Source organism: Vipera ursinii (assembly GCF_947247035.1).
Source record: "Vipera ursinii genome assembly, chromosome: 3".
Lineage (NCBI taxonomy): Eukaryota > Metazoa > Chordata > Lepidosauria > Squamata > Viperidae > Vipera > Vipera ursinii.
This window is the reverse complement of record NC_139516.1, coordinates 211,455,657-211,468,505: the sequence shown is the minus strand read 5'-3', so window position 1 is coordinate 211,468,505 and position 12,849 is coordinate 211,455,657. Positions and strand designations below refer to the sequence as shown.

At 49.2% G+C, this 12,849-nt stretch overlaps 1 protein-coding gene across 2 annotated transcripts in view; it reads right to left on the bottom strand.

The window, feature by feature from the left end:
* Nucleotides 1-12,849, bottom strand: part of EFR3A (EFR3 homolog A) — a 45,179-nt gene that overhangs the window by 25,255 nt on the left and 7,075 nt on the right. For both annotated transcript variants that reach the window (XM_083357902.1, XM_083357903.1), the window contains exons 3-8: nucleotides 6,979-7,055; nucleotides 5,913-6,040; nucleotides 4,813-4,963; nucleotides 3,874-3,995; nucleotides 1,075-1,224; nucleotides 364-498 (exon numbers count right to left, since the gene is read on the bottom strand). In XM_083357902.1, the coding sequence (XP_083214028.1) occupies nucleotides 364-498; nucleotides 1,075-1,224; nucleotides 3,874-3,995; nucleotides 4,813-4,963; nucleotides 5,913-6,040; nucleotides 6,979-7,055 (763 nt within the window). The remainder of the gene's footprint in view (nucleotides 1-363; nucleotides 499-1,074; nucleotides 1,225-3,873; nucleotides 3,996-4,812; nucleotides 4,964-5,912; nucleotides 6,041-6,978; nucleotides 7,056-12,849) is intronic.

Below are 12,849 nucleotides of genomic sequence, written 5' to 3'. Positions count from 1 at the left end.
CACCCCCTTCTAGCACCGATAATGTTACCTAGCTTGGGTAATGAACTGTCTGCAAAAAAGCCGCCAAGCTGAGAGAGCACCAAGGGCCCCAGACCGAATTCATTTGCTTCCAAGGTCAACTCCAGAGGGAAAGTTAAGCAGCAAGGTGCAAGGCCACAAGAGGCTGCACAGTCTGTGGCTAGACTCCCTCCACTACTCCACACTGCTTTTAGTTCTTTCGAGGAGCCAATCCAGTTTGCAAACGTGGGTCGACACAGAGTGAAGCAGAAGTCAGAATGGCTCGGGTTAGGAGCCGCAGCTGCCCTCCGTTGCTCACCTCTTACTCCTAGCAAAACCCCAAAGGTTCTGGAGGGCCCAACTTACGCAAAGACTGGCCTGACAGCGTTACTCATGTTCCCATAGGTTGCACGGCCCAGCAGTTCTCGGAAGCAGTTCTCCGCCAAGACAGCCGGGTTCTCCTCTTTCTCGCCGGAAGGAGAGGCGGGTGGTCCAATTCGGCTGGAAGGAAGAGAGACACTGCTGGGGCAGGAATGCCAAGCTGGGCAGAGATGCTGAGGGCCACACGCATTCCCAGAGGAGACATCTGGCTCCCGTGAGCCTCTTTCCTTCTCGGCTGCCCCTTGCTCACGGCTGCTGCCGCTTTGTTTCCCAGGGAAACAGCAATAGTGCTCAACATTGGTCAACAGAGGTCAACTGAGGTTAACCTTGGTCAACAGTGGTCATCACTGGTCAAAAAAAGTAAAAAAGTGAACATTGGTCAGTGAAGGTCAAAGAGGTCAACCAAGGTCAACAGGAGTCAATGTTGGTCAACCAAGTTCAACAATGGTGAGCACTGGTCAACGGAGATCAACCGAGTTCCAGTGGTAAACATTGGTCAACAGTGGCCAACTGAGGTCAACCAAGGTCAATAGTGGTCAACATAGGTCAAAAAAGATCAACCAAGGTCAACACTGGTCAAAAGAGGGCAACACTGGTCAACAGTGGTCATGATTAATCAACATTAGTCAACTGAGATCAACCAAGATCAAGGGAGACCTCAAAGAGAGAAGACAGTCTTCTTCAAGGCAGACATACCCATCCGGGTCTTCCGTCTTCTGCATGTTGAAAAGCAGGGAGGGGACAATCTTGTCCATGTGCTGAGGCTCCCAGATGGTGGCTCTGAGCTCATCATTCACCGTCTTACGGACAACTCCCTGGATGCCCCTGATGCCGGCGATCCGGATCCTTGTGGGAAGAGGCAGAAATGTTAGAGAGGGTAACTCAGGGGAATGCGCGATCAATTGCCCTGCAAATCCTATTTCTAAATTAAATCCTTCTGTGCAGGCTGACAGGGTGTGTCTAATGAAATGATGTGGGGATGAGGAACAGAAAACACACCAGCAGAAGTCAGCACATTTGCTGCTCCTTGGCCCACTTTTAGCAATAGGTTACTAGCCCTTTTTTATTGCCCAAGTTGCCATTTACAGAATCCAGAATAACAGGTTGGAAGGGACCTTGGAGGTCTTGTAGTCCAACCCCCTGCTCAAGCAGGAGACCCTCTACCATTTCAGACAAACGGCTGTCCAGTGTCTTCTTAAAAACCTCCAGTGTTGGAGCATCCACAACTTCAGGAGGCAGCTTCTGTTCCACTGGTTAATTGTTCTCACTGTCAGGAAGTTTCTCCTTAATTCCAGGTTGCTTCTCTCCTTGACGAGTTTCCATCCGTTGCTTCTTGTTCTCCCTCCAGGTGCTTTGAAGAATAGCTTGACTCCCTCTTCTTTGGGGCAGCCCCTGAGATATTGGAAGACTGCTATCGTGTCCCCCCTCGTCCTTCTTTTCATTAAAATAGACATGCCCAGTTCATGGATTTAGCAGTCACAGCACTGCTCATCTTTTTCAACTTCAGGTTTTGAAGCTGAGGAACAGCTCCAGGCCATCAGGGACTGTGGTGGAATGTGGTCTGGATTCCCGGGAGAGGTTGCATTCCAGAAGACCAAGAAGTTTAGACTGTGTGGTTGCAAGGAAGAGTGTTAAGACAGCTCCTCCCTAGAAGTTTTCAGGATACATCTTTGATTATGCAGAGAGTCTGCTTTAGTTCGGCAAGATTCTGTCTAGAGGCGAGGAACCCTAAAGGCAACTGCTAACAAGAGACTCGGCATGGCTTCCCTGATCTTTGAGCCTGACGTGGACCCTGCCCAGCCCCTTCCCCTTTGCTCCCCAAGGGTGGCAACAACAGGGGAATTCCTGTTGAGGGAGGGCAACTTTCTCACACAGCTTTACTAGAGTTGTACTGCGTGTAGCACTGGTGACTTATCAAAATACTGTGTAACGGAATCGCTCCATTGCGTTTTTGCGCACCTTGACGCTGTCTCAAAGTGCTGAGCCGCTTCTAATAGCGTTTTGGGGAGGAAAAGGCACCCAAAGATCACTGCCCCCTCCCCGCCCCATCTGTGATGACTAGAGCATCTCCTTTGCTGTCCTCTGAAATAAGTACGTGCGGAGAGATGTGTTCAGATGACCTTAAAATGCACAGCACAGAGAGTGTCACGGGGGAGTGATGGCTCAGCGGCTAAAGATGCTGAGCTTGTCAGCTGGAAAGCTGACAGCCCTGGTTTGAGACCCGAGGGCTGTGCAATGGGGTGAGCTGCTGTCACTTGCTCCAGCTCCTGCCCATCTAGCAGTTCGAAAGCATGTAAATGTGAGTAAACAGGTACCACTTCGGTGGGAAGGTAACCACGTTCCCTGTGCCTTTCGCATTATAGTCATGCCAGCCACATGACCACAGAAGTGTCTTAGGACTACAGTGGCCCCCTCGACTAAGAAACTGGGACGAGCACTACATCCTAGAGTTGGACATGACTGGGCAGGGGAAACTTTTACCTTTACCTTTAGATATTGTCACATCTGTTTCTCCCATCATTGTCAATTTCAGAAAAGGCAGGCACAGCCACACTTCTTTGTGCATTAATGATTCACCTGTGGAGATGGTTACCAGCATCAAATTCCTGGGTGTGCAGCTAACGAGTAGGCTGGCTTGGTCGCTCAACAGCGAGACACTGGTGAAGCGGGCACAGCAGTGCCTGCATTTTCTGTGTCGCATGCGAAAAGCTCATTTTCCTTCCCCTGTTCTGACCACTTTCTACAGGGGACGATCGACAGCATCAGGAAGGCAGTGCCGAGGGTGGTGAGGATGGCAGAAAAGATTATTGAATGTTCACTTCTATCCAGGATGTGGCATATAAGCGCTGCTTGATCAGGGTCCAGTGCTGTAGGGACGCTACACATCCTCTCCATGACCTGTTTTCCTTGTTACCTTTTGGGAGGAGGTTTTGTGGTATCCGAAGCAGAACATCTAGATTTAGTCACACCTTTGTTCCGTACAGTATGTGGTATAAAATATATACTTTTTTCTTTTGAGACCGGGCATCAGAATTTCATTTTTTAATGTGTGCCAGTGTGTTCACAGAAAAAAAAAGCGACCATAAAGGTTATCTTATCTTATAAAAGAAAACTATGCTTGGCTAAGAGTCAGTGGAGAGAGATTTTGTCAAGGAATTGTTTAACAGCTAACCAGCTTATGTAAGATGTAATGATGAGAATGACTCAGCAGGGTCTGTGTCTCTTTAAGAGCCTTTGTATAAAGGGATGTGTTCTCTCTCTTCTGTTTCCTGCTGTAATTGTGGCTTGTTGGATCCTGCTGTATGAGCACGTGTATGTAGATTGTTCCTGGTGTATGATATTGTAGATAGTGTAAGATAAACCACCATTTAATACAAACCACTGTATTTACTCCTGGATTATCTCAGCGCAGTAAGAATGTGCATGCTCTGACCGATTCTTGGTTCGCTAACTTAAGAAACAATTGGAAAGCGCACACTCACACACGCAACTTACTCATTCCGTATTTCCGGATCGTCATGGCAGGAATGGCACATGGCACTGAAGCGGGACACAAAGAAGTCGTAGCGACGGTGATAGGAAGGGGTGTCCTCCTCAATGTTTGCAAACTTCACAAACTGCAGGGGAGGGGGGGAGGTGGAGGAGGAGGCCGGCCGCAAGGTTAGCAACAGAGCAATGATGAGCTCTGAGAAAGTACAGGTTAGTCCTCGGCTTACGACCACAAGTGAGCGCAAAATTTCTGTTGCTGGGCGAGACAATTGCTCAATGAGTTTTGTTCCATTTTACGGCCTTTCTCATCACCAAGGACTGCTAAATGAATCACTGCTGTTGTTAAATTAGTAACGCGGTTGTTAAGTGAATCCAGCTTTGTCTCTGAACAAAGTCTGCTGAACAAAACAATCGGGGAATACAGGTAGTAAGTCCTTGACTTGCGACAGTTCTTTGAATGACCATTCAAAGGTTACAGTGGCAACTCGACTTACGACAGTTTTTCACAGTTACGACTTTTGCAGCCTCCCCACGATCATGTGATCAAAACCCAGATTCTCTGCAACTGCTTCCTATTTATGACGGTCGCGGCATCCCAGGGACCACGTGCCCCTCTTTTGTGTGACCTTCTGAGAAGCACAGTCAATGGGGGGGAGGGAGGGAAGATTCACTTAATGACCGTGTGGCTGACTTAACAACCGCAGAGATTTACTTAACAACAGTGGCGAGGAAGGTCGTAAAATGGGGCAAAACTCACTTGGCGCAATGTCTCGCTTAGCCACAGAGGTTTTGGGCTGAGGGGTGGTTGTAAGCTGAGGACTTAGGCTGTACACTGTGGGGGGGGGGAAGATCTGAAGAAAGGTCGCCCCCGTTTCCTCCAAAGCCCCCGTGGGAGGCAGACGTCCGCGGCCCCAGAGGATGAGGAGGGCGGGAGAGCCCACTCACCGAGTTGGTTCCCAGGACCTGCAGCTCGGGGTCTCCGGACTCCAGCAGCTTGGCCACCATGTGCAGGAAGCTCTCCACGAAGGGCTTGATGCTCTGCGAGTGGCAGGCCATGAGGAGCTGGTCCAGGGCTTCCATCGCGATGAAGACGTACCTGGGCAGCAGCAGAGGGGAGAGAGAGATGCTCAGCCCCTCCCCCCCAAACGGGGCTCCTCTGGATGGGGCCGGCAGCGATTCTGCCCTGCCTCCCCCTTGGCAGAAGGGGTCCAGGCCCCCAAAAGGTAAGAGGAAAGGAGGTTTTTTTTCTCTCTCCAAAAGAACAAGGGGAAAGCAATAAGATTTCCTGCCCTGGCAGCGGGTTGAAGACCTCCGAGGGCCCTTCCAGCCCTGTGTTTCTATGACTCTATGGTCAGGGGGTTGGACTAAAAGACCTCTAAGGTCTCATCCAGCCCTGTTTCTAAATGATCCTGGGCAGAGGGTTGGACTAGAAAACCTCCAAAGGCCCTCCCAGCCCTATGTTTCTATGATCCTGGGCAAAGGGTCGGACTACAAGACCTCTAAGGTCCCTTCCAGCCCTAGGTTTCTATGACTCTATGATCCTGGGCAAAGGGTCGGACTACAAGACCTCTAAGGTCCCTTCCAGCCCTAGGTTTCTATGACTCTATGATCCTGGGCAAAGGGTCAGACTACAAGACCTCCAAGGTCCCTTCCAGCCCAATGTTTTTATGATCTTGGGCAGGGGGCTGGACCAGAAGACTTCTACGGTTCCTTCCAGCCCTATGTTTCTATGATCCTGGGCAGGGGATTGAACTGGAAGACCTCCATGGGCCCTTCCAGCCCTAGGTTTCTATGACTCTATGATCCTGGGCAAAGGGTCAGACTACAAGACCTCTAAGGGCCCTTCCAGCCCAATGTTTTCATGATCTTGGGCAGGGGGCTGGACCAGAAGACCCCCAAGGACCCTCCAGGGCCTAGGCTTCTAAGAGCTTTCCCATCCAGAGCGGTGCTGAAAGCTGAAACGCACCCGCACACCCCCGCCCCCGGGAAGGATGTCCAAAGCCCCCCTCTGAGGAACAGGCGCAACAGGCGCCCAGAGGCCTCACCCGTAGCGATGGCGGATGACGTCCCGGCTCAGCCTTTCGGCCAGGTAGGCGCCGATGCGGTCCAGCTTCTCCGGGGCGGAGACCGCGTAGAAGGTCAGCTTCTCCATGTCGGACTTGACCAGGCCATCCTAGGCAGCCGAGAGAAGATCCGGCTGGGCTAAGCCTCGGGAGCTTCCCCCAGGACGCCCCCAACCCCCCTTCCCCCCGAAGGGGTGGGCACGGTAGGGGGCAATCGGTCGGATGCTGCTGGCCTTTGGCAATCCCGGAGGAGGAGGAGGCAGGAGGAGAAAAATGCAGAAATATACAAGAGGAGCAGAAATAACCTTCCGGTTCCTGAAGCACTTTTTAAAGGAAGGAAAGGCGGGCGGGAGGGAGGACTGGAGGGGAAAGAAGGGAGGGAGGGAGGGAGGATTGGAGGAGAGGGAGAGGAAGGGAGAGAGGAAGGAAGGGGGAGGGAGGGAGGAAAATCAATGATAACAACCAAGCTCAGGGAGGAAAGTAGGAAGGAAGGAAGGATTGGAGGGGAGGGAGAGGAAGGGAGGAAAGGAGGAAGGGAGGGAGAGTGAAGGAAAGAGAGAGAGAGAGAGAGGGAGGGAGGGAGGGAGGGAAGGAGGAAGGAAGGAAGGAAGGAAGGAAGGAAGGAAGGAAGGAAGGAAAATCAATTATAACAACCAAGCTCAGGGAGGGAGGGAGGGATGGAGGACCCTTACTCAGCTCTGCCTCCTGTTCTAAAGACCCCTCCCAGGCTCCTGGGTTAGAGCAGAAGGGAAAGGCAGCTTCTGAATCCGGAGCACGTAAGAATGGACTCCGAAAGGCCAAGGTGGTTGCACAGCTGGTGGGGGCCTTTGGAAAAGAAAGCCCTCGCGGGGGGGGGAGGGGGGCGGACGGCCTGCGTTCCCCCAAGGTCACCACCCAGAGCATCAGCCTGAGAATCAACCCATCAAATAAAAAAAAGGAAAGAGCCGTGCCGATCTCCGCGAACGCGCAGCGGCTTCCCCGCCACGTCAGAAACCGCCCAGCGCCAGAGCCGCCGGGAGGGGGCCGCCGGGAGGGCTCCCCCACTTACTTTGGGGTCCTCGGGGAATATGTTGTCCACCAGGCGCTTGTATCGCGGGCGCAGGGCCGCGCAGCAGCAGCAGACGCCTGCGGGGGAAGAAAAAAGGGCCGTGAGGAGGAGGAGGAGGAGGAGGAGGAAACGAGACGGATGTGTTTTTTCTTCTGCAACACAGAGGGGAGCTTTGCCCTTGGCCAGTTCACGGGGTGCAGAAAGGGGTGTCGGGGCCACCTTGCTTGGCATCTCCCCCCCTCAAGTCTCCCCAACGGTCACTTTCAGACAGCGAAATGGCAGTTGGGCAACCCACGGGGGGATTGCAACCACTTTCTGGCAGGGAAGAGCTGCAGCCGAAGGGAGAGCAAGTTCATCTTCGCGCTTACTTTGCGTGGCGTCGGACAAACAATCCGTGGCAGCAGCACGCAGGCTGTCCCCGACTTATGACAGCGACAGACGCCAACATGTCTCCGAGGGCGGTTCAGCGAGTTTGGTTGACAGTTGTTAATAACCAACCCGTTAGCATTTAGACTTATGCACCGCCCCAGGAGGCTTGGCTGACTCTCCTCCTGTTCAGTGACTTTCGTTTTACGACCTGCCTTGCCATAGCCGTTAAGTGAATCACTGCCTTTGTTAAGTGAATCTGCCTTCCTCCGCTGATGTGAAAGGGGATCGTGTCACCTCCCCCGGGACGCTGTGACCGTCATAAGCACCAGTCAGTTGCCAAGGGTCTGAATTTTCGTCACGTGACCCCGGGGATGCCGCAACGGCCGTAAGTCATGAAAAGCAGGCATAGGTCAGTTTTCTTAACGCCATCGTAACTTAAATGGTCAAATGAATTGTTGTTAAGTCGAGGATTACTTGTGAACGTGTGGATGGAGCCCTAAATCACGAGTGAGAATGAGTGTTTAATCCTGGCAGTGGAGAACAGGCACGAATTGGGGAGCCCCTGGGAAATCAAGGAATTATTTGTCTAAACGCCGCACTCAGAGTGAAAAACCCTGTGGGGAAAATGTGCAGACATTCAAAGGGTATCTAGTCGACCAGGAATAGAATAGAATAATAGAGCAGAGTAGAATAGAATAGAATTACAGAATAGAAAATATTAATAGAAGAATAGAATAGAATAGAATAGAATAGAATAGAATAGAATAGAATAGAATAGAATAGAATAATAGAATTTGAGCAGAATATAAAATATGGAATGGAATAGAATGGAATGGAATGGAATAGAATAGAATATATGGAATGGAATGGAATGGAATGGAATGGAATGGAATGGAATGGAATGGAATGGAATAGAATAGAATAGAATAGAATAGAATAGAATAGAGTAGAGTAGAGTAGAGTAGAGTAGAGTAGAGTACAGTAGAGTAGAGTAGAGTAGTGTAGAGTAGAGTAGAGTAGAGTAGAGTAGAGTAGAGTAGAATAGAAAATATGGAATGGAATGGAATAGATTGTAGAATAAAATAGAGTAGGATAGATTATAGAATAGGAATAGGAATAGGAACAGGAATAGAATAAGAATAGAATAGATGAATAGAATAGAATAGAAATAGAATAGAATAGAATAGAATAGAATAGAATAGAATAGAATAGAATAGAATAGAATAGAATGGAATGGAATGGAATGGAATGGAATGGAATGGAATGGAATGGAATGGAATGGAATGGAATGGAGTAGAAGCTGGAAGGGACCTTGGAGGTCTTCTAGTCCAGCCCCCACACGAGCAGGAGAACCTATATACCATCTCAGACAAGTGGCTGTCCAGAAAAATCCCAAATGAGTGAAGTAACCTGTTTGTTTCTCAGACCGCCTTCAAAGCTGCAGCATTTCCCGAAAGTTACACCAAACTCTGCTTGATAATGGATATTCCTAAGATAAAGATGGGTGAACATTCCTAAGGACGGCAATAAGATTGCATGCCTGGCTCACAGCAGCTGCATTTCAACGTGCTTAACAGCTGCCTCCAGATGTGTCTCACACTAATAACTCAGTTCCCTGGCAACTATTGTGGTGGAACAAATCAAATAAGGTGGTTTTTTTTAAAGAAAAACTGGAGCTCTTTGCGCCAGGGATTCCCAACCCCTGGTCCGTGGACCAGTACCACGCTGTGGCATGCCAGCAACTGGTCCACACAAACAAGCAAAGCCTCATCCATGGGATGCAGGCAGCACACAAAACCACACACTCTCCGGTCCATGGAAAAACCTTTCTCCACCGAACCGTTCCCTGGAGCCCAAAAGGTTTACGTTAACCACCAAAAGTGCTTCTTAATTCTCAAGATATCAAAGCATCTGTTGATGAACTTGCAAAGGGAAAATAATTGCAGGATGTTTCTCAATTCACTCCCTCCTGAAAAATTCAGCCATTGTAAATCAAATAATCATCATCATAATAAAAATAAAATAAAATGCAGTCTCAGAAACAAAAAGCAAAGATTCTTTTAAGCCCAGAGCAAATGCACCAATATCCTAGATAGAAAAAGCTGTTTCCACTATATTGGGGTATCTCCCCCACCTGGCTCTTTGCTCCATCAAAACCTACCTTTCTGTTACGTCGATAGATTATTTCACGGTGCAGGAAGGGAGACGAAGAAGTTCTGTTGGGAACTTTAGGCTCTTAGGTTCATTAGCCAGAATGAAGTGATTGCAGAAGTATAAAAATCTCTTTTTTTTATCATCAGACATTGCAAGAAACCTAAACTAATTTATTTATTTATTTGCAAATGAGCAAGCTGATTTTTGAAGACTTCGGCAAATAATAAGTCCAGTTCCCCTCCACATAGGTGTGCCGCCTTCTCTCCCCCATTCCTGCCCCACTGCTTATCTGGACAGGGTGGGCAACGATGGCTCCTTGACCACCTGTGGACTTCAACTCCCAGAATTTCTGAGCCAGGCTGGCTCAGGAATTCTGGGAGTTGAAGTCCACAGGTGGTCAAGGGGCCAGCGTTGCCCACCCTGTCCAGTCTATGGGGTTAAAACCCACACTATCTTCCAGACCACCAACAGGCTAGCTGCTTCTTGCACAGCCACAACAAACAACCAGGAAACTGCACAATCATGCAGCCATTGTGTAGCATTGCTGCTCTCCTGACTTTGGAAGAAGCTGCTCTCCCATCAAGGTCTTCAGCTGAAGAGGAGACGTGTCCCCTACCGAAACACGCAAAGGGTCCCGGTTCCCAGGCAGGGTTGTAGGCGTAAGAAGCATCTCGCTCGGCTACAGGAACAGCCACATAGGTCCTCATCCTTGCCGGCTTGTGTCATTCAGCCTGGTGGGTGCCCTCGACTCTCCTCCGGTGTCCTTTCAGCCTGCACTGGAGCATCGCTGAATTCGGACACCGGCTTTCAATCCGCATTTGACATCGACACCCAGGCTCGCCGAACGAGGCCACGTGTGCAATTCCCCTTAATAATGCAGGACCCTGGAAAGGAGAAACCGGCCAGCGTCTCGTGGCCTGTTCCTTCTCCAGTGCGACTCACGACCGGAGCGACGGTGTCCCTCCACAGAAAGGACACGCAGGGATGCGGCGTTTATTCTGTGCAGCCCAGGAAGAGCGGTGAATAACAAGCTTCCCAACAAGTCCAAACATGTCCGGCAAACTGCTCGGGAAGAAAGGTCACGGCTGCTCCCGAAACCTCTAATCATCATTAAAAGTTGCCAGCTCCGAAGTTCGGCTTGGCTTTGCTGTGGCAACAGAGGTGAGTGCGCTGCCTCCCCGGAGATCCAGATTTTTGGCCTTAAATGACTTGGATTTCAATAGGCCGGCATTTTTTTCTCCTGCAGCCACTGCCATTTTATTTGATTAATTTTCTTTATTTGGCCAAGTCTGGTGAGACACCCAAGGAGGTTGCACGGAAGCAGTCAGCAGACTTGCAAAACAATGGAATATAATAATAATAGGTTGGTAAGGATTAGAGAGGTAGGAAAAAATGCCAAATCTTATCTCTGAACATCTGGCTAAGTGACGAACCATAACAACATCTGGAGCACCACTTGAACACCTTCGGCATTGACAAATTCTCCATCAGTCAATTGCAAAAGGCGGCTTGACTTGGAACAGCTTCCATCCTGCGACAAAATGTGTGTCCCCATCAAACACCAACATCTGCTTGTCCCAGGTCTTTGGAAAGGGCTCAATAGGCAGACAAAAATGCCAAATCAGCTCTGAACATCTGGCAGACTGTAGGACATACCATGATCATAATAGTACTATTATTGTGTATTATTATCAATAAAAAGGGTAAAATATAGTAAAAGGGGTTAAACGTTCAATGTTGATGTAGGAAAAGGAAAGATGGGAGCAGATCCAGATGTGTTTCTTCTATCGGAGGAAGCAGCCCTCCATATCTAAAGGTTGAATCAGGGCAACTGGACCACATGTTGTTAATCTGGGGCGTTCCCTTGCTCATCCAAGCACCGTCATCAGTCAAAGCAAAGTTAGGCAGAGAATCAGAGTCGTTGGAATGCACCAACTCTTGCCGCATGAACCTCAGGGGTTTCTCCCCAAAACGCTTCCCAATTAACAGGGGGATAGAATCAAGATCACATGAAGTGTTAATACCACTTTACAAGGCCTTGGTAAGGCCACACTTGGAATACGGCATCCAGTTTTGGTCAGCACGATGTAAAAAAGATGTCGAGACTCTAGAAAGAGTGCAGTGAAGAGCAACAAAGATGATCAGGGGACTGGAGGCTGAAACATATCGGGAGCGGTTGCTGGAATAGGGTATGTCCAGTTTAATGAAGACAAATACGAGGGGGGACATGATAGCAGTGTTCCAATATCTCAGGGCTGCCCCAAAGAAGAGGCAGTCAAGCTATTCTCCAAAGCACCTGAAGGCAGGACAAGAAGCAACGGATAGAAACTAGTCAAGAACAGAAGCAACCTAGAACTAAGGAGAAACTTCCTGACAGAGAGGACAATTAACCAGTGGAACTCCTTGCCTCTAGAAGCGGTGAATCCTCCAACACTGGAGGATTTTAAGAAGAGACTGGACAGCCATTTGCCTGAAATGGTATAGGGCTTCTTGCCTGAGCAGGGGGTTGGCCTAGATGACCGCCAGGGTCCCTTCCAACTTTATTATTATTATATAATTTTTATTCATTAAACATGAAACTCAGTCAACTGAACACTCAAATTGACTGGCGCTAATGGTTGACACGGCCTGCTGCCAGCATCCTAGGTATCAACCAGGCATCTCCTTAAACTGTAAGATGTTCCGCGTAGCGCAGTTGTTTGTAGCTTTGCTGGAGTTACTGCAGGAAGCTGCAATTTCTTGATGTGTTTTGCAAAGTTTTTGGACATCGTTCCCAGTGCCCCGATGACAATGGGTGTCACTGATACGTGTTTCATCCATAATCGCTCACTTTCGATGGCCAGGTTGCGGTATTTCGTAATTTTTTCCAGTTCTTCTTCAACTCTGGCATCTCCTGGTACAGCGATATCAATCAACTGTACGCTTCGGTTCTCTACGACTGCGATATCTGGCGTGTTGTTTTTATTATTATCATTATCAATGGAGACTGATTTATATCTAGGTAGTCCTCGATTTACAACAGTTCATTTAGTGAGGGTTCAAAGTTATGAGGGCACTGGAAAAAGTGACCTACATTTTCATACTTACAACTGTTGCAGCGTTCCCAGGGTGAAATGATCAGAATTTGGACGCTTGCAACTGGTTCACATTTATGACGGTCGCTGCATCCTGGGGGGGGGTGGTGTTCACGTGATCCCCTTTTGTGACCTTCTGCCAAGCAAAGTCAATGGGGGAAGCCGGATTCACTTAACGACCGTGTGACTGCAGGGATTCACAATTGTGGCAAGAAAAGCCATAAAACGGGGCAAATCCCACTGAACAAATGTCTCGCTTAATAACAAAATTGTT